The sequence below is a fragment of the Trichoplax adhaerens genome, genomic scaffold (assembly GCF_000150275.1).
Source record: "Trichoplax adhaerens TRIADscaffold_9 genomic scaffold, whole genome shotgun sequence".
In the NCBI taxonomy this organism is placed as follows: domain Eukaryota; kingdom Metazoa; phylum Placozoa; class Uniplacotomia; order Trichoplacea; family Trichoplacidae; genus Trichoplax; species Trichoplax adhaerens.
The window spans coordinates 1892720-1914807 of NW_002060951.1; the positions used below are offsets into that span (position 1 = coordinate 1892720).

The 22088-nt window shown below is 33.1% G+C and overlaps 4 protein-coding genes across 4 annotated transcripts; 3 read left to right on the plus strand and 1 right to left on the minus strand.

The window, feature by feature from the left end:
* Nucleotides 1-3210: 3210 nt before the first annotated feature.
* Nucleotides 3211-5676, plus strand: TRIADDRAFT_50632 (uncharacterized protein; the record flags this gene model as incomplete). Its single annotated transcript, XM_002114921.1, has 11 exons — nt 3211-3387; nt 3507-3638; nt 3806-4028; nt 4143-4180; nt 4296-4381; nt 4472-4609; nt 4875-4956; nt 5033-5113; nt 5229-5303; nt 5387-5451; nt 5547-5676. The coding sequence occupies 11 exons, from the start codon at nt 3211-3213 to the stop codon at nt 5674-5676; spliced, it is 1227 nt and encodes a 408-aa protein (XP_002114957.1).
* Nucleotides 5677-6327: 651 nt separating this feature from the next.
* On the minus strand, nt 6328-10620 carry TRIADDRAFT_58997 (uncharacterized protein; the record flags this gene model as incomplete). The annotated part of the gene is made up of 19 exons (XM_002115110.1): nt 6328-6465; nt 6549-6608; nt 6761-6859; nt 6932-6958; nt 7056-7121; nt 7249-7280; nt 7388-7546; nt 7637-7729; nt 7827-7904; nt 8057-8207; nt 8299-8365; nt 8453-8640; nt 8722-8808; nt 8945-9037; nt 9140-9222; nt 9427-9515; nt 9984-10079; nt 10458-10510; nt 10579-10620. The coding sequence occupies 19 exons, from the start codon at nt 10618-10620 to the stop codon at nt 6328-6330; spliced, it is 1701 nt and encodes a 566-aa protein (XP_002115146.1).
* Nucleotides 10621-14079: 3459 nt separating this feature from the next.
* TRIADDRAFT_28922 (uncharacterized protein) lies at nt 14080-16740 on the plus strand (the record flags this gene model as incomplete). Its single annotated transcript, XM_002114922.1, has 13 exons — nt 14080-14148; nt 14256-14311; nt 14391-14534; nt 14642-14711; nt 14803-14905; nt 15015-15057; nt 15165-15270; nt 15358-15516; nt 15619-15698; nt 15818-15987; nt 16110-16244; nt 16365-16450; nt 16546-16740. Coding segments are annotated over 13 exons (1416 nt in total), but the record flags the coding sequence as incomplete, so codon positions are not given.
* A 3586-nt stretch (nt 16741-20326) lies between these two features.
* On the plus strand, nt 20327-21454 carry TRIADDRAFT_59000 (uncharacterized protein; the record flags this gene model as incomplete). The annotated part of the gene is made up of 1 exon (XM_002114923.1): nt 20327-21454. One exon carries the CDS (start codon nt 20327-20329, stop codon nt 21452-21454), a length of 1128 nt encoding a protein of 375 aa, XP_002114959.1.
* Between the last annotated feature and the right edge of the window lie 634 nt (nt 21455-22088).

Here is a 22088-nt window from a genome sequence, read left to right on the forward strand (position 1 = left end):
CAAACAATTATTTTGTATTTTATCATCGTGCTGCGTATGAAGTAATGAAAGTATAAGCTCCTAAAATCAATGAGCTAATAAACTACTTCTGTACATTTATTTACTTACTCACTTTTAAGATTTGATTTTTAATTATTTATGATATCTGAACTTGTTTTTGAACCCTTTTGGATGATCAAGTTGGATTAATGTCTAAGCAAACGAATGGTATCATCAATATGTACAAGTGTTACAGATAGGTTGGGACCAGTGGACTGTAAAATGTTACGGCTATACTTATACTGTAGACAGAATAGTAAAAAACATACTAGCAAATAAATACAATCTACTATATATATATTGAGTAGTTATTCCCTAACTAGATGAAGTACTTTAGATTATTATCTGCAGTATATTAAAAAAATAACATGAATACAATACATTGTTATCGCATTGGCTATTTATTTTCGGCGTCAATAACTGTTTACTTTATTGTTCTTAATTTTTATAAGTTGAATTGTTTTCAACACGTGAATACAGTTCATTTTTCTATCCTTAGTAACGCAGTCTAAAAGGACAAGGGATATCCTTACTCATTTACATAAATTATTATTTAGTAGGGCTGAGCAAATCCTTTTTAGCTACTGCTTCGGCACTGTATCAATGGAATATTCGGTATCATACTTTGTTCGATAGTTCAAGCAAAGGCGATCAATACATTTTAATGCAACTAATTATACGGATGAGTATGATCGTATTACAGTAGTATATAACTTAGACTGTTGCTGCATTTTGCAAAACTCATCTTTGCGTCCACGTTGTTTTATTAAAATAAGTCGGAAGTTGATTTATTGATAGTCAAACATGGGAAATAACAAGATCCAATTTGAATAAATTAACATACAGTGTCCATCCTTTTAACGACTATTGTCACTTTGCATATCAGATTTTTCGTAGATAGAAACACAGATACGCGTATTAATGATATAAATGATTTATGACATTAATTATTCGTTGTCAATATTAGCTAAACATTTCCATAGCAGATTATGGAACTACAGCAGACTATGACACTTGAAAGTTTGTTCATTTTTGACACCACTTTCAAGGTAGTGTACGACTCCATTATTATGCTTATACGTGTGTCAAAGCCTTAGACGCTCAAAGGCTCTTCACTTTCCCATCAACACTAATCATCCTCACTCATTCTGTCCGTCCGAAAGAGTATTAAATCGACTGGAAGGAAACTGGCTCAGCCGGTTCCAGCATGATTTTGGCAGGAGCTGACTGTAACTCAAACCGGCTTTTGTATACAGTACCGTACTGTCGGTTACTAGACTCATGTAATTCCTGTACAGTGTACTGTACAGTACAGTACAGTACAGTACAGTACAGTATAGAGATTTTTCTTACCTCTAATGTACAGTACAGTACTGTACAGTACAGTACTGTATTCATTAGTAAGAGATTTCTTTGTGAAACGTCCCAGCTCTTGATGGTCTTGTTCAGATCTTGAAGACTACTGACCAGAGCATACCAGACCATGATTATGAAGACCTCCACTGAGTCTACAGTCTACAGTACTGTACTCAGGCGTGCACTGTACTGTAGAGTACAGCCACGAAATCTTTTTCACGTAGGCACTGCAGTTTGGATTTGCACGTGATGCGTATTCATCAAAAATAGATATTGATTGGTTAAGAATGCTTAACAATGTACTGTACATTAACAATAATTTCTTCGGATTTTACGCGTGGTGCGTGTTCGCAAAAGATCGATTTTGATACTAATGCCATAGACTTCTAAGACTATTTTTTTTAGTCTTTTTTAAAAGTCCTTCATGCCATACTGTACAGTCTACAATACTGTACTGTACTGTACTGTACTGTAGGTCTTCCAGGTCTTTTCTTGTACTGTACTGTACACTGTACACTGTACAGTACAGCACTGTACAGCACTGTACTGTACTGTACGACGTACTGTACAGTACGTGTGTCTTGTCTTGTCTTGTTTTGCACTGTACAGTGGTGTACAGTACTGTACTGTACAGTACAGTAATCCGTACTCTTGCACTCTGGTATTTTACCATACTGTACATTGTACAGTAGGTGCTCTTTTTCTCGTACTGGTACGTATCAGCTGTCTGTCCGTGCTCCGCAACGATTTTGCTCCTTGCCCAAGGGACAGTAGTCAAGATTGATTGCTCCTTGGCATCACTTGCAGTCACTGTAGCAGGTAAAACCAGCAGATAGATAGAAGCTGAAAATTCAAAATGCTTAGTTTTAGTCGTCGTATTTGTGCAAGTACAATCAGGAATTCCTCCAGGAATGCTGTCATATCGCAGCGATCACTGCGTTCCGCTCCAATGTCATCATGGATCAAAAAACGACCAATCGTTTCTTACTGCAATGAGCTAGCAAACTCTGGAAGGTAAGTAGGATAATTTGTTCGGTAGCATCTGTTTTTTGTCTTCAACGGAATGGTAAAAGGGTGACCTTAAATCTGATGATGTTATCATTAACCCTTAAACCATCGCATTATTAATTGTTTTTCTCGCTTGAATTAGTAAATTCTTTATCTCGAATTCGTATTGTATTAAATTAGAAGTACTTTATAGAATGAAATTCTTATACAGTATCATTTTCGTACGTACGATTATACTTACGAGCATTAAGGAATATTTGTGCCTAAATGCTAAAAGATTGAAACTTAACTTGAAACTTATAACGATCGTTTATGTTCATTCCCTTTAGGACCAATATCTTATTACGATTAAACAACTTTAACAAGCAAAGTAAATTGCTATTTTGCAGTCAGTGTAAGTATGAGGCTAATTTAAAGCAGATTATTTCATTAGCATTAAAGTCTTTAATAGTAAAGTAGCCGATAAACACTCTACTGCGACAGTAATACGTATATGATGATGAATAGTTTATTCAATGCTCATGATAGCATAAAAGTCACAATTTACGAAATTATATTAAAAAGTACAACTATATTCAGTTTATACTCCAATACACTTTGCAATAACCGTAAATGTTGCAATAACAATTGCTATTTATGACGATAGACTTCACACTTTCTAGCGTTTATCGGCAATTCATCCATAAAAATAAAAACGGATGTATTATTTAATCATTGCGAACCTGACGGTTCTAAGTAAACATATTATCTCTTATCCAGCACTACCAGAACATGTCAAGGTTGCTTTTGCCTGCTTTGTCGCCCACTATGCAAATGGGTACCCTTTTAAGCTGGGAAAAGGCAGAAGGTGATGAATTGGAAGACGGAGATCTCCTGGCTTCAATTGAAACAGATAAAGCCACTATGGACTGGGAAACTCCTGAGGCTGGCTACCTAGCAAAAATTGTTACTCCAGAAGGCACTAAAGATATTCCAGTCGGCAAGGTCTAATATAATGTTTGTAATAGCACACGATTTTATATCGATGCTATATCACTCAACTGCCTGGTAATTGAAGTTTAACATTACTGCCGTTATATATATATATATATTATTTTACATAGTTGGTTTGTATCATCGTGGAAAACAAAGAAGATATTAATGCATTTAAAGATTTTAAGGATGAAGGTGGAGAAGTAACTGAGGCTGTGTCAGTATCATCTGAGACTGTACACGAACCAGCTCGTAGCCAAGAGGTGATTACTTCTGAGCCTGTAAGTAATACATGAATCAGTCAGATTGATACATATCATGTTAGACATTTTCCGTAAAATAAAATTGCTGTTTTATTACGGTTAGATAAGATACGAGTTTCTTAGGTAGATCATTTCTTTTCATAATATCATTATATGCATATCGTTAGGAGAAACCAATGCAACAATCTGTCGATACTACTTCAGCAAAAAGTGCTCTCACCCCTGCTGGTGATAGAATTTTTGCCTCTCCTTTAGCCCGTAGCATTGCAAGTGAACAGGGGGTTGATTTAGCTTCCATCGCTGGATCTGGGCCTGGAGGACAAATCAGGAAAGATGACGTCCTAAATTTTGCATCCACTCCAACTACTACTGCAGCTCCTCCCTCTGAAGGTGTGCGAAATACAGATATCGCTCTGATACAGAAATTGAGTTATGATTGATTCATATCAAATCTTCTTGTATTAGTGTAAGCGATGACTCGATTTTTTGTTAAATTCATTTCAGCTCAATACGTCGATATTCCTATTTCCGGAGTTCGAAAAGTATGGGATAATAAGTCATCGCCGTTCTTATATAAAGTCTTTTAAAACTATGAAAAACTTAAATCCTCTATTTTTTGGATATTCCATTAATACTTGATTGCGAAATTATTGATAGATCATTGCCAACAGGCTATCGGAATCAAAGCAAACTATACCTCACTATTATTTAACAGTAGATATTAATGTTGATGAAATCTTAAGGTAATCTTGATTACCATGTTTGCGCTACTAGTATAAAATACGCTGTATCGCTGCTGAACTACTAGCTCTCTATTCATTTCGTCTTAATAGTCTACGAAAGCGATTCAACGATATGGCAAATGGTAATTATAAATTATCTGTCAACGACTTTGTAGTTAAAGCAGCAGCTTTATCTATGAAAGAGGTTCCAGAAGTCAACTCTTCCTGGCACGATACTTATATCCGACAGTGAGTATCATTATTATTGGAGTTTAAGTTAGTATTTTAGCTGTTTATTCTCTTACCCACATCGAAATAAGCGATTTGTTTGAAAAGTATATTGTGCCGTCCTTATAAATATATGCACTACAGTGCCTAGGACTCGAACGCGTTAAATGCATAGCTTACAGAATAAAGTATACAGCTCACACATTATCGTGTTACCTTCATCATACTGCATACAGTGGCCTACCTTTATAAATCGCTCTACATTGATAAAAATTTTGTTTTATAGGTATAAAGGTGTTGATGTAAGTGTAGCTGTTGATACAGGTACCGGTTTGATTACACCCATAATATTTGACGCACATAACAAGGTAAAACATGATGCTTTGATAAATTCACTACTTTCATATTTTATAAATTGATTACCGTTCTCATAATTGCTAACAGGGTTTGTCAAGTATTAGTAGTGACGTTACATCGTTAGCTTTAAGGGCTAGAGAAAATAAATTAAAGCCGGAAGAATTTCAGGTTTGCTTACTATCGGCACTTTTTTTAGCGCTTGAATGTGATACTATATACATACATACTCCCATATTAATAAACCTTCGAGATACGTATATGCTAAAGTATTGTTGACATTTAGGGTGGCACTTTTACTATATCAAATCTGGGTATGTTTGGTATCAAACAGTTTACTGCAATAATTAATCCTCCCCAGGTAATTGCAATATAAATTTAAATTCTGATCGCAATAAGAGTGTTACAATCACCTATCATTACTAACGATTTCGCATTCTGCAGGCTTGTATACTAGCAGTTGGTACTACTGAAAAACGCATGATTCCGGATAATGATGTTGAATCTGGGTAGATATATTTACTTTTCTTGATCTTTACTACTAACAATTGTAGTTATAACTGTATCATTAAGAGAGCTATCTATCTGTTTATTATTGCGATAGTTACTCCACGGCTACCTTCATGTCTGTAACATTAAGTTGTGACCATCGTATCGTTGATGGGGCCACGGGGGCTCGTTGGCTATCTGTTTTTAGAAGTTTAATGGAAAAACCGGAAACTATGCTGCTATGATTTGGTGCCCAGTATTTTATTGCAGAGAAATCTATCTAAAATCGAAAAGAACAAATATTTGGTGAAATTCAATTTAGACGTTTGATCATCTTGTAATTATTATTTTTATTTGAATAAATTAGAGTTTACCGCGTTCATTGTAAGCGATACCGTCTTGTTTTCTTAAAGAAACTAATGCCTTGCTAATACTAATTAGTAGGAAATACTAGGCAAATCTGCTCTTGGTATTGAAATAATATCTTCCGTTTTATTGCTAATCTAAATTAAGCATAGGAATATAACCGCATTTACAGCAACATTTTAAATGCAATATACAGTAGAGACTACTTTTGTGATTATTTATAAACCTTACAAGTTACCATAAAAGAGACTACATTCAATTTTTCAAAATAATAAACAGTATTTCAACAATCGCAGATGTATCTATTGTTCTTTAAACAAATTACATGCGAGCTAAACAGAGCTCCGACTATAATATTTGTTCTAACATTGAAAATTTACATGGACGAAATCATAAGCGTTGAATTTGGTTATGATAAAAGTTCATTTTTAGGGTTACTATGGTGAAGTTATGATGCTAACTACAAATATAAATTATGATCGATAATAAGGGAATCGCAGTCGCCTTGAAATATAAAGCACGATATGATCTTAATTTTCTTTCACGGTAGAATTATTATTTAGAACATAAATAGATTCCGGCTGTTTGGGTTCGACGGCGTAATCTACGTGAAACGCTAAATCTGCTAAACATTGTTTAGCAACCGCGATCGTTGCTAAATCGGATATCTAGAAATAGAGCAGTGCGACAACGATGAAAGGGAATTAGATTTTGCAACAGATCGAAGAAAATATTCTAATCGAGTACATACCGGTTGATACTCGACATCCGGTGGAGGAAATTTAAAGTTCGGACCGAAATTGAGTGTCACCTATAATTTAATAATAGCCCCTTATCGTTAACACCCTTCTTAAAATATTAATTTTACAAAGCGACCTAAATAATCCCTATAAATATTCCAGTACATTATACGAATAGCATACTGTAGATAATTCGACAAATTATTACATGCGTACTACATACCTGAGCAAATTTATATATCGAAACTGCAGGATAATACGTTCCCTCAAAAATATTTTCCCATGCAACTCCTTGACGAATACCGTTTTTATATAAAATTATCTAAAAATGCAGGATAAAACCTTCCGATCAATCGCCACTATATAAGAAAATGATAATGATCACTAGTATTACCTTACTACTTGGTAGCTCCTTTAATTTCTGTAATGAATCACCAAATGTAGTAAATAAACTTCTGTTCTTAGCAAGAAATCTCACAAAAAGTAACCTTTGGTATCAATTAAGGTGCTAAATTTACCTTCTCTGCTTCAGTGGCGTTATCACGAACTTCATAATAGCAAAAGCCCTTGAAGGTAATTAAAACCTAAAGTTCGAAGTGAAGGAAATGTAACGACCAATCAGCTCTATAAGTTAACACGAAGTAACTGTAACTATTGATATCTATACAATATTATGCCTACATTCAGTACAACAGCGAATTAATCACATACCTTATCTTTATAATTTTCTGGTAACAGGGTACCTACAAATTTAGATAAGTCATAAAGAATCAAGCGTTAGTGAAGAAATCTTTTAAGTACGTATACAAGACTAATCTTTTACAAATAGATTATAAGCGTTTATTTTTACCATCTTCCTTTCTAGGGAGGTAAATATAGAAACCCAACACGTCACCCTCCGAAAAACTATCACTAAAAGATTTTCCACGACTTTGATGAAATCGTGTTCCTTTTCTGTTTCTCCATGAATAACTAAATTTATCGTATCCTAAAGGCGCTTGTAAGTTACCTAAAGATACAAAAATTATATCAGATTATAGTTGTAGCGTCATAAAATTTTAACAAGACTTCTTTACTAGAAAGCAACTTTCACAGTTACCGAACAGTTGAGACCATCCAAGCCTAACAGCGGCCTCCCCATTACGTAAGTCGTCAACAGTCACTTCAAAATACCAGGCCCCTTCAGTTACCCCTAACAAAATAAAGAATTTTACAAATATTCATCCCAAAGGAGATAAAGGGATTGATTGTATCGTAAGCTAATTTTAAGAGTCTGATCATGTATTAACCATGAGTTGCTCTAGCCACAGCATATCCTTTATATCCAGTGACTGTTAGGCGATCATCAGAGACTTTTAATAGTTGGGCTAGAGATATTTTATGAAAACAAAATTTAATATTTAAACATCTTAGGTATTCATCCAATAAATTGATACGTAAAAATGTCATGTCTATACATTTATAATATAGTAAGTACAGTTGTTTATTGATGGTAGAAAAACTTTTAAAATGCGGTTACCCCTATCATTGAGTGAGACATAAACTGCTGGAGCTGATACAGCTCGGTATATTCGCGCCGGCAGGGGCTTTTTGCCAAGCCAAACATCCGGATCGACGTCGTCCACTTTAGCCAGTGGGTCTTTCTCAGCTAAAATATATCGATAGCCGTCCTATTTCAATGGTGTAACAAATTTCAAGTCACGAGATCGAACAAGTACGACCGACCTATTTCAATACAGATACTAAATGTTGTTTGGAAACCTTATTGAAAGGATGTTCTAAAGGATATCCATGCGCAGGTAATTCTTTTTGGGCTGAAGTAATATCTCTACAATGTGAACAGTCAACGCGGTTTAAATGCTAAACGTGATAATTTTTGGATCTTCATACATTTGCATTAAGATCCTAGACTTACGTTCGTGATTTTTTACTGGCAGACTGGCTGTGCAATGTTTCACCCTTACGTCTACCACCACCACTTTCTTTGCCCCTTTTGTGACCATATTTCTCTTTTACAAGATCTTCGCTGGGATAATAATTTTTACTATAGACCATTAACGATGACTTGCTGTCAAATAGTAGGGGACTGATGGTAGATAACTCCTAATATAAAACTTGATTACTGAACTTTTCAAGGGCTTGCTATCGCATCTTAGCCATAATGCACAGATTTTATCAACTTACAACATCGCTCTTTAAACGGGCATAAACTACAGGCTTTCCACTATCGTTAGTTGTTTGATTACAAATAAAAAAATCTTTCTCCTTAATCTGCGAATATATAACAAAGCGATAATATAAATTTAATCATTTACATCAGTCGCGCTGGAACTAGGATCGACAGGCGATTACCAATAATACCCAATGTGTCATGAGGTAATACAACAAATGTCAATGGCATACTTACTAAAACTTTATTAAGATTACCATGCCATGAAGAAGTTTTAGCACGATTAATAAAGATTGTGATCCAGTGTTCCTGAACAAAAGGGACGATATCCTGTTAAGCCAAGACATATTATTAATAATAAGGAACGCCACATTGGAAATATATGCGTACAATTAGCAGATAGCGAAGCTAAATCTTTTAACTATAATTGACCTTCTCCTTGCAGAACATTTCTTCAGAATCAGGACGAGCTGTCATTAAATTGGCTAAAGCAGTAACACATACTTGTACTAAACCTGGAGTTAATAAAATAGTCCAAATGATTATAGTGTAAACACCTGCATCATCTCTTTACAGTAATAGCTGGTGGTTATCTCAGAAGTAATTGAGAAAATTCGGTAAGTAGCTGTAAATATTGATTGAGATGCACTTGTTTCCAAACAAAGTATTAACGCTCATTATTGCAATTGTCATTGCCTCCTTGAACATCTTTTACTTACGTGCAGTCTTCAATTCAAATCTTTCATTATTATCGGTGCTACATCTCTTGCACAAGTATTCGTAGTTAGTTAAATAGGGAATTAGTTTACTGCAAATAAATAAATAATAAAACAGCTATGATCAATATTAAATTAATGCGTTTAATAGTCCAATTTCCAACATGCGTAGTACAGGCAGTGCAGCATCGTTCCATTTAAGATCCAAAGCTAATATCCGGTAAACCAGCAGCCTAGACAGTACAGCGCTGCAGGCTATAACTCGCAGCATTCTTAGACTGTAAGGCAACTGGAGTTAATGGTATTACGAAATACTCTACCGATTTCAGAAGAAACGAAACCCTCCATACACTTCTATTAATGCTTTCAAAGCGTATATATTATACTGAAGGTATATTTTATACACCATCAAGGTATGACGATGACCGATGGACAACGCAATATCCAATATTAATTGATATCGTAAATATGGTAACTGTACAATATGATATAGCAGTGAAATCGCACATTGATAATAATACAATCGAGGCTTATTGGAAAAAACAACAACAACAACGTACTCTGAGGTAAATTCAGTACATTTGGCGTGAAACCAACATCGACAATCGACGCATTGAAATTCTACAGTTGTGCCATCTTTAAGTCGTTCTAGGCCGCTACAATAAGGATTGATATAAAAAAAATTTTCGTTAACTGGAAAATGAAAGACTGCCTAGTACAGTAAACATCTTGACTCTATCTCCAAGAAATCGGTAAGCGTATACTTTCAAATGAATGCGTACACTTGTTAAGGAGTAAATGGATATTTTAACTAGCAATAAACTACAGTACTGTAATATGCATACTGAGATCATGTAGTCACGCTGCATACTGCATAAAATATCAACCTGGATTGCAAAACACTTTGTAAGTATTTATTAGTCGATCGTTAGACAATGTGAATAGTACTTCAATGTGCAATTTCAGGCTAATGTACTATGCTCAACCATGCACTTGGTTGACATGTTATTCATCAATGGATGCAAACATCTTACCAGTAGCATTTACTGTTGATATCACTATCTTTCTGAGATCTCTGCTTCTCGTCCTAATAGTAGGCAAGGTAAGAAATTATTTACAAGTTTTGACTCCAATCGGTTACCCTATCGTCTTTACCTTGCGCTCAGTATCTGTTAAATCTTCTCCCTCTAGCGCCATTCTTATATATGCGCTTTGAGCAAGATGCAGTACTCGAATGTCAAGAATTGAAATCGAATGCTGTACAGTATAGTACTGTACTGTACAGTTATTTCACACTACCGTCCTAGTACAGTACCACACTACGCTGTGTACTGTACTGTACGTATAAAGCCATTGTCCTCTGTGCATGAGTAGTATACGAACGTACCGTTTGTGTACAGTATTGTACTGAATGCCGTGCAGCTCGGGCCCGTGTTCTACTGCCTGATCAGATCGAAAAGTCACCCAATCACTAGCGTCATTCAAGACTGAAAATCCCGCGCCAGTCTGCATCTTCCTCTGAACCCTTAAACGATATGTACTGTACACTGTACGTACAGTACATCGTACTGTACTGTACACTGTACAGTACACTGTGCAGGTACGGTATAGTACTGTACGCTTTCTTCTAACTCTACTGTACTGTACGGTGCCTTGAAGTTCTTTGCTGTCTCTATACTGCAGCTGTAAAAGGTCGTGTGATTGTGGTTGGTTTGCATCAGAACAATAACTAGTCTCTTCTATTTTTGGTTCGTTCAAGTAAGACCACGACTGCGCTAGCAGAAGGAAAAGCTGTGACTGAACCATTTGCGCATGTGCGAATTTATTTTAAAACAAGAATGGCGGCTAACCCTGACTATACACAGCTATGGACAAACTTAACCTCTGCCTTGAAGGGAAATGAAATTACTATGCTAAAGGGTAAAATGACCATATTTATTCATTTTTTATTGCTAATTTAAATACTGATCATAAATACAAAATTGCTATTATACAGAACTGGCTACAACCACGGATTTGCGTGATGTATTCCCAGTCATTCGATGTTGGCATCTAGGTAAGACAACTTGAAAAGTTGTTTCAAATGAATTACAACTACGTAAAGTAATAATAATAATAATGCAATGGATATACTGATGATTAAAATATATTTAACAAGATCATCAGCAATAACAATTATAACCTAACAGTCTATAAATGATTCGCAAACAGTACAGTAATGTGTATCAATGTTGCCCTACATACAGTAAGTCAATGCCAAATACTGTACATAGTTCAATACTGACTTAGGGAATATAATGTACAGTGCAATGGATATATTTTAATATTTTACGAAGAGTACGCGCATATGGGCAATTGTTAAAAGTATAAACATATAAGAACAATTTAAATTATTCATGGAATATGCATTGATTGAACAAATCTATCCACTAATTTAAACTGCGTTGAATGTCTCATAATCATGTAGATTATTTCCGATCCAGTATTTTACCAAAGATAAAGGAACATTTTTGGAAGCGCTTTCCCAATTATCAGGAAAAAGTGGGTGTAAATTTTACTACTAAAGTCATAAACATTGTAAATTTGAAGGCCATAACTAGTTCATGTTAAACCCTTAAATATTGAAAGTATGATAATACAATACTCCTTCGTACTCATTCCTCAAGCGGAGGCCAAGCAGTAGATTTGATTATAAATATATACTAGTACAAACTCCCGTCGCTTTGCTGACGGTTTACGATAATGTGCTCATTTGTTAATAGTTAACTGATAGTATTACCATTTGATAGACCTGTCAGAGGTTCAGTAACTTTATACCGTGTATTTGTTAATAATTAATAGTTGTGATGGAGCTGCCACTTCACAAAATACTAATAAAGTGATAAATAGACTTCTTAAATTTGAAGATGTTTGACTCTCAGCTGCATCTGATATATTACTGTATATGCTGCGCAATCGACTAAATTTACACGTATTATGCATATTTTACATATTGTCTACGTCAACATCATTTCGACACGCATCATAGCGATCTCAATGTGCAATAATAAACTATGTTACTTACTGTTAGTTATTGCTATCGAAGACTGTGAATGATATTCAGCTTGAAGTGGCTTATATAAAACATTTCTTCTGAAGGTATTAAATGAAATTTAACGATTAATCTACGACGTTATAGGACATCAAAGAAGCCAACTGGAATGGAGTAATTAATTCTTTCAGTTATTTGCATAAACATGTGCAATCCGCTGTCACTCCGATTGTCTTCTTGGATGACTTAGTTTTTAATCATAGCAGGTAACGTTTGCATTTACATAACATAGTACAAAAGTGGTATAGTAAACTAACATATACGAATGATTAAATTATCCATTAGTGGTATGCAATAGCGCAGATATTAGTCGAATGATGTAAAGATACTGCGAAATACCTCTGTAGAAATTAAATTATTATACGTACATGTAGAATTATAATCTATAATTACAAATTAAGATTAATGCAAAAGAATTTTTAAAGCTATAATTCGTTTTGCAGCGATCCGTTACGCCAGGAGTACTATCGGCTATCTTGGTCCGTTGTTTTTGACAAGTTTTCGCAATCAGTTATTGATTCTCTGGAGAATTTTTATTCGATAGCCCTGTCCATATTTTTACATTTTCACCAAGATGACTGGGAAGGTTGCAAACTGCCAATGATTAAAGAATTTTTGCGAACTGAAAGAAATTATTTAAATTACTTTATTGATATTTTAACTAAAATTTTGCAGCAAACGATTTAATTATTATGATACAATGGGATCCACACATATACGCTTAATTATTTTGTAAATACAAAAATAGGTATTAATTATGTATTATATCATCAATTTAGGCGATAGTTTGCCAACAGAATTATCTGAATTGATTGATAATGGTTATTCACCTGAGAACTTAATGGAAGAATTTAAAAATTTCAATTCACAAGTAAACAACTTGCAAATTGTCAAGAAAGTTTGTTCTGCCTGCTTTACCGAAGTACTATACAATCATGTAAGATAGTTAATCGCCCTTGAATTCATAGCTCTAAATGTTAGGATAATAAAGCTATGTTAATATTGAATGTTGCCTTACCAAATAAATAACATCGATAAATTAACGTAACAGTAAGGCTTTACGTTCTCTATTAAACTTACTAGATCGACAACCACATCCGTGAAATTTGTACAGGACAGTATGATCAGTACTGCTTGCCTCAAATGGAATCTTGGATTAACAATTTCTTACTAAAATGGCTTCAGACCGTGCTGGCTGGTATGTAAAATTTTAGATAATAACATAACCGTCCCTGTGGACGTATATTAAGTAGCCGCAATACAAAATCACTTACTAAGACTATCCTCGTTTGACTTTTAACACGTGGATATTTTGCTTACCTAACAAATCGAAGATTGTTTTTTAACTATTTATATTTATCTAATAGAAGACGATACAGTAACCTCTTGGAAGACCTTCATGATCCATCAGTTATACAAAGTATATGGAGAACTAAGGTGATATTTATTGTAATCATATACCACAAATTTGTTAAAAAAACTGATAACAACGTAATTTTATTTACAACCGCGTAAATAGTTACTAATCAGTTCAAAATGATGTAATTAATTTTCGTTTTATCCATAGGATTTCAGAATTATTTGATATCATTATCGACTTTCCAGAATCAAAGGCTAGTTTAGAGGAGTTAAAGGTATATCTACTCCGTTGATATAGGCTGTCTAATAGTATCTTAGTCACAATTTTCCCGTTAAAATGTTGTAAATATTTGTGCTTTATTTGATCTCGTTACTATAACAGTTATGCATGGAAAGAAATGATTTGCGTAAAACAATAGCATATTCTTTAAGAAATACGTAAGTAGTAAAACTGACATTGATAATGCTTCTGATAATTATTTAATCGAAAAGCCTTTTCTCAATAATGTTTCAACAGCTTCGAAACTAGACTGTTGCATCCTGGTGCTAATACGAACGATATCCTTGATCAGTACATATCAGCAATTCACTCGCTAAGAATTATTGATCCATCTGGAATAATTCTCGATGTAGCCTGCTATCCTATTCGGAAGTATTTAAGGTTATTAATCTACGGGATATTATTCAATCTTGCAGTCGGTTCGTAGATTTTATAAAAGCTATTACAGCATTTTTAACAACCATACCTTTATTCATTACACTTGATAGCTCAAGAGAAGATACTATTAGATGTATTATATCAAATTTGACTAGCGACACTGATGGAGAATTAGCTCAAGTAAGTTGAACGCGTAAAAATATCATAATAGCTGCATGAATTTAATCATGATTTATTCTACACTAACTTCATTTTTTCATTGAAATGATAGCAACTCGCTCGTGGAAATAATTCCCTAACGGATTCATTTAATGAAAGCGATACGGACAGCGATGAAGACTGGTCTCCAGATCCTGTCGATGCTATAGCCAGAAGTAAGCTCGTTTAATCCGATTGTAGTACCACAGAAAGATATCAATTGATACGGTTACTAAGCTGCCATGATATTTCCTTTAACATGCTGAAATTGTGTTCCTAAATTAGAGGGCATGACATCTGGATATCATAAGAAAAAAGACGTTTTAAGGTTTCACTTCAATAATTCATATGCTATCGCATTAATCCATGGTAGCGTACAACTTTTTTAATTTTAGTCATTTGACTAATCCTTGATTATGATTTCTTTTGATTAAGTATGCTGGTAACCATTTATGGAAGTAAACAACTATTTTCCTCAGAGTACCGAAATCTCTTAGCTCATCGATTGTTAACGCTGTTTGATTTTAACACGGACAAAGAGGTACATTTCCGCATTACTAGTAATTTTTTTCTGAGTAGAGATTTATTATTATCTTACATCGTTGTTGAATAATTGTTATATCTATAGATTCGCTATTTAGAACTTCTTAAATTAAAATTTGGCGAAACCAATTTAAGTGACTGTGAAGTGATGCTAAAGGACGTAAAGGATTCCTGCCGAATTAGTGACCATATTCAATCAACAATGAATAAGATTGTACAAGAAGAAAAAGATGATAGCCTAATGGTACATCCTCGTAGACACTAAATTTGAGTTCATGCAGGTTAATGCTATATTTATCAGCCACTAAATTGCAATCATAAAATTTTACAACAGTTGGACTTCCAGTTAAATACTTTGATTATATCTGAGAATTTCTGGCCGAAATTTAAGGAAGAAAAATTGAAATTACCCCCCAAAATTGAAAAGTAAATAATACGATAAAAACACATCGTCTCGATTATGACAATTGCATTAAAAATTGGATTCAAAAAGCAATCAAAATTTGTGATCCGCAATAAAAGCTTTCTTTGTTATGGGTATACAGGACCATGACTGCATTTGCAAAGCACTTCGAAAAGCTGAAAGCAATGAGGGGTCTGCATTGGAAATATCATTTAGGATTAGTAAATATTCAAATCGAAATTGCTAACCATCAAAAACAATTCTCCGTAACTCCATTGCAAGCATCCATTATTTATTTATTCCAGGAGAAAGGTATAATATTTGTACAATAAGTTAAACATTGACCATCAATTGAAGCAATTACATCGCATACCTTGACGATATTTTTAAGGTTTTACAAGCTAAAGTAATGGTATAATTTTAATTACATTTAGTGCAATGGACTATCGAAGAAATCAGTGAAGAACTGCAAGTCAGCAGTACAATCTTACGTAGAAAGATTTCTTATTGGATTAATCAGGGGCTTCTTAAAGAAACTCCTGTAGACTCATATAATCTAGTTGAGGATAGTGAATATGATATGTCTGGTACGTATACCATATACGCTAGAATGAAATCTATATCATTTATGTATTATGCAACTGATGTTGTTCCATTGGTTTTCATATATTCATGATTTACAATTTAAGGAATTACTCCGGAGGATGCTATTACTGAGGATGATGAAACAACAACTGTAACTTCCGCAGCTGATCAACATGAAGAAGAACAGGAGGTTACCAACGCTTGTGAAATTTATAACGTAGATCCTGTACTCACATCTTAAATTAACGTTACTGATATTTCTTTTTTTGAAATTGTGTGATATAGCTGTACTGGTCGTATATAGTTGGAATGCTGACCAATTTTCCTGCCATGGAGTTAGACCGCATCTGTAGTTCATTGAAGCTCTTCATACCAAGTGCAGGGGAGCTTTCTTCAAGAGATTTGAAAATGTTTTTGGATAAGAAAGTACAAGAACAAAAGCTAACCCATAATAATGGTGAATACGCTTTAGTAAAATAACTTCTGCTATCATCTAATTGAGATTTGCTACGCTTTTGTCATCATAAAACTAAGCTAATTTCGGTTCTAGATTTTTACCTTGTTCTCGGGTTATTATGATTAACTGTAAATAAAATCTACAGCTTCATTTGCTTTTTATTTCCATTGTGAAATATTTACAATCAATGAGATCATTGCAATCCATTCATTCAATTCCATTTGTATCAAAATTATGAAAACAATTTTATGTGTTACTCATGCACTACTGTAAAGAACTAATGCAATGGACGTTAAAACTCTCTGTAAATAACACTTATAAGACTGGATCAATATGTTGTATAAAATTTTAAATATAATCTAAGAAATTCATTTCATCCCGCAAATTCATTGCGCTGTATAGCGTGGACGGTAAAGGAATTGTTATTGTATAAGATATTCACAGTAATTGCAACTTTATGCTGTAATCATATATAACTTGGAAGGTTGATTAATTAGCCTTATTATAATCTTTCGTATCAATTAGTATGATTAATTGATCTAATCCATTATTCAAATACGGCCATTTTTACTAAAAAAGTTCCATTATTGTAGAAAACTGTGTTTACAAGAATTCTTATCTTATCAGAAGCGTAAGAATGATAACGCACAGCAGTAACTTTTGAAACTTTAATAGACATATTATTCAAATAAATAATATGAATTTTATGTTTATGATTAGTATCAATTAGCTCATAGCAGACGTATCGGTTTATGTGATTGTGCCAAGATTTTCGTATATACATCTGCATTAGCAAAATAATTTCGCAACCTCTTTTTTAATAGTATGGCACTATTAAATAAATTTTCGCTATTTCATTGAGATGAAGATCACTTTCGATTGTAATGACTAGTGAATGCGTATTAGCAATATGAGGTGCTGGTAATTTAAACTCATCGTAGACGAAAATTATGTACGTATTATATAATTTTGTTTATATAAAATCAACAACTATTGGTATACAAATCAATCTTTTTAACTTAGTGTTCTTGACATTCAACATTGTAGCAATACTTCCACCAATAGATTATAGAGGTTATAATTACAAATAGCTCCACGTAGAAGAAGTAAACTAACGTATTCGTTGAAGGTATGGTAAGAATGCTATACTTAAATAATACAAATAGAAACCTTGATAATTGATAATTAATCAGAGATTTCGTGATCTTAGTAACTTGAACGAAAATGATTTCTCCATATTCGTTCTAAATTCCTACCAATTGGAGTTTAAATCTTGCTACATGTAACTTAAAGTAGGTCATTCCGAATATTCCAACTGATTTGATTATCATTATCTGCAATATAATGGCAATAACAGTGATGCCGTTTAAAGTATTCTACTATGGAATACGTGTGCACTATTCCAGAGATGCAAACTTATAAGTACATATTACCCAAATAAAAAATAACATGATAATGCAGACACTGATACAGTAATTAGATTTTTACATGATTCGTGAAGTATTACGAGCTAGGAATACAATAGGTACAACTGGTAATGTTGCTAAGTTAAATATCTGATGACAGATTTTGAGTTTCGATAATTATAAAAATCCAATGTATGCGTAATACGATATGATCATGCGAGTATGAATTTAATTTTTTGCCTTCATGTACTATCAGAACGTGGAATGTACACACAACTTAATACGTAAGCCAATCCATGTCAGCAATAATTGACGAACATTAACCTTAATTACCGTAATAAAATTTTAACAATGGGTTTTCATTCTATTAAATTCAAATTTGGAATAGATGTAGATGGCAAAACATTTTATCTATTTGTTACAAAATTTAAGTAACTTTGCTTTATCACAGATAGTTTATTTTCACTTGATCAGATATTAAAATATAAGCTCTAAAATAGAATATTATACCTTAATGAAGATAATATTAATAAAAAATTGTGGTCAAAATCACTTTTACCTTAGATAATCAACTACATTTTTATAATTATTATTTATAAAATCAGAATTCTATGAGGTGATTTTAATGCTATAAAATTAAATTTATATCATGACTGAGGATGACTTGAATTAAATTTAAGAGCTTAAAACTTTACTGAAAATGATTAAAATTGATTTTCCTTGAGTTTCCAAGAGTCGCAGCCATTTTTAGACCATCACTATTACAGTAAATGAGCACGAACACGATAATGGCTATAAGATATTCTTAAAGCAATTGATTATAATTATTCAATATAATCATCTAGGCTCGATAAGATCTTAATCGTATTTCATGTTAGAAATCAAAGTTGTAACAGTAAAAGACTCAAATTTTTATTTTACTTCATTTCACCTAACAAACGTAAGAAATTCTTAATAGCTTTAACTAATTATAGGACAACGCTTAGAAGCCAAAAATCTCCCTTATTGAACCAGAAATTTTTGATACACGTTATCGGAACAATAATCAGTCAATTAATACACGCATACATAATGCATTAAGTATACTAGATTCGTGAGAAATTAACTTTAATAATAAAGGCTTCGGATTAAAAATAATAAAAAATATCAATGGCTTTTCTCCTATCTAACTCGATATTATCATGTAAATACACAAAATAATAACTCAAATAAATGTACCAGTCACATATTATTTCTGAATATGAATATATATCTTTTACAGGGCATACGGATTGTTTACATTGCAATCTTGTTTATTAAATAGTTCTAGTCAAAATTTCTTGTTTAGGCTGATACTATATATCGTTGCTTGAGCTTGTAATACGTGGTTAAACATTTTATCAGAAGCATACGTAACGATCTTAATTAGTCATTATTAATGGGAATGATAGCCAATTAAACACTTGTTTTATAAAATGTAGACATCGACGTCTATCATTCGTTTTTTAAGCTATGAATGATTATGGTATTATAATATGAGTTAAGCTTCCTTCCATTACAATTCAAAATGCGATTAAAGAAGGACATTTATATTCTACTACTTAAATCAAAGCTAGAATTTTAAAATACGTTAACGATCTTGAGAAGGAAATGTGTCCATTAAAATCATTTACTATTATAATGACCTTTACAAAATGCTGTACAGTCGTCTTCCATGCAAAGCAGTATATTTATTAGAAAAGACCATTGTATATTAATAAATATAACAATTATTATTCTAAATATTAAACTTTGAGATATTTCTGTTAATTATTTTATGGATCCTGTCAACATCCATTTTTTCTCATGCAGTATAGAATCATAAACACTATGTTTCGAATTAGACAATACTCGATCGCAACTATAGAAATTAATGTATCAATTTCAGTCTTGTTTTATATTCCTACAGCGTTCCTATTCCATCTAAAAATTCAAAACAACCTCATTTAAGAATCGTCACTTTATAACCAATTTTATAATATTAGTTCTGGGTATCCTCTCCCTACTTTACCGCCTATATATATCTTGGTCGAGGTGACTGCAATGGATCTTTAATTATTCAACATCTATAAATTATTATTATATTAAATACCAATACTTCTATCTACAACTCAAATTAATTTCGTTATCGCTATCGAAAATGATATCAAAATCTCATTAGACTTTATCAAAATTATCATTCAACATGACTAGCCTGTTTAATAATAGCATAGTAGCGCTAGCATCTGCTTGGACTTGCGGATTAGGTGGTATCGTCGCCAATTTATACGTAATGACCACCTGCATAAGCAATTATCGGTATAGAATCAAAGAGGTAACAGCAGCAATGCAAATCAGTGAAGCATCTCGTCTGAATTTAAATATTACAAGCCCCTCTCGAGATTATCAAAACAAGAAACGGATAAAAATGGGTAAAGTGGCTATACTATTTTTCGTTAATTTAAGTATGGCTGATATGATGTCGTCACTTTACTTAGTTATATTAGCAATAGCTGATGCATGCGCCGATAGCGAAACGAAGTCTTACTTGATTTATGCTAACGAATCAAAGACAATTTATGTAAATCGTAGTATTGTAGGAGAACAGTTGAAAATTTGGAATCATAGTTTTCTATGTCAATTCTTACGATTTCTAACCATAAGTGGATCCACAATTTCAGTTTGGATGACATTAATGATTGCAATCGATCGATTTGTTTTGATCGTATATCCATTAAAAATGAACTGGAAATTTACTCTACGTCGTACAATTTGGATATGTCGTCTTATTTGGCTTTATGGCTGTGGTTGTGGGTTATTGGCTGTCATCTTAGCCAAATTAACTTCGCACAAGCGGACCAATAGCTGGTACAGTCGACTATGTATTATCGACAATCTAGACAACGATCTCGTTATTGCATTTGCCGCATTTCTATCTGTTAATAGTTTGCTTATTTACATTGTTGTTTCTGTGTTACTGTTTATTTCATTATATCATGTTCGAAAATCTCCAGTGAGAATTAAATCTCAAGTTAATAATAGAACTAGATCTTATATACGAAAAATAGGAGCTGAAACAAGCCTTGTAATCACAAGTATAATTGTTGTTACTAATATTTTTTGTTGGCTACCTACAACAGCGATATCGCTTCTTTACGCTCTTGGAGTAACGAAAATTGGAAAAGTTATGTTTGGTCCTTACGGAACCTGGATAACATTGCTATTTCCCGTAAACGGTTTTCTTAATCCGATAGTTTTTATCGTATTAATACATTTACGTTACTTTAAGCGTAAAAAAAGTCTTTCAATTCTAGTAATATCAAAAGCCGATTAAGATCATTTCCCAATATTTGAATACATAGTAATTTTACTCTCTTCATTTTTTGATAAAATCTAAATGTAATAACCACTTCTATTAATTTCAACTTCTTCATTTTAGTATAGCGAAGTAGTTTAATATTTTATTCAATTCTGGAAACTATGGGTATTACAGTCAGCACTTTATTAGGTCATAAATTAGATCTTATTTCCAAATCGTAAAAAAAGCGAGCGTAGTTACTACAGTATAAGTGCCAAGAAATGATTAATAATTTACAATAGAGAGTGCAGTAAATGACAGATTCACATGATACCATTCTTTATACGTTGTGAAATGATTAGAATTATGTCCATTGGCAAAGTACTAAATATTCTATAACGGTCATACTGCTATTGCTGGATGAGAACAAATGAGTTAATTCTCTGATAGATCTAAACGAGCTGCAAACTTTAATGACTTTATTCGTTTTATAACGGGCATTACGAAGCTAGTATTATTATAAAATTTAAGACAACGTGTTGACAATGAAAATAGGGATCAAATAGCCATCAATTTTGGATACGATTACCTAAGCATGTTGACATTTTTATCAATAAAAATATTTACAAATCGTCTAATGTTGTAATTTTGGCAATTATGACACGTCTGG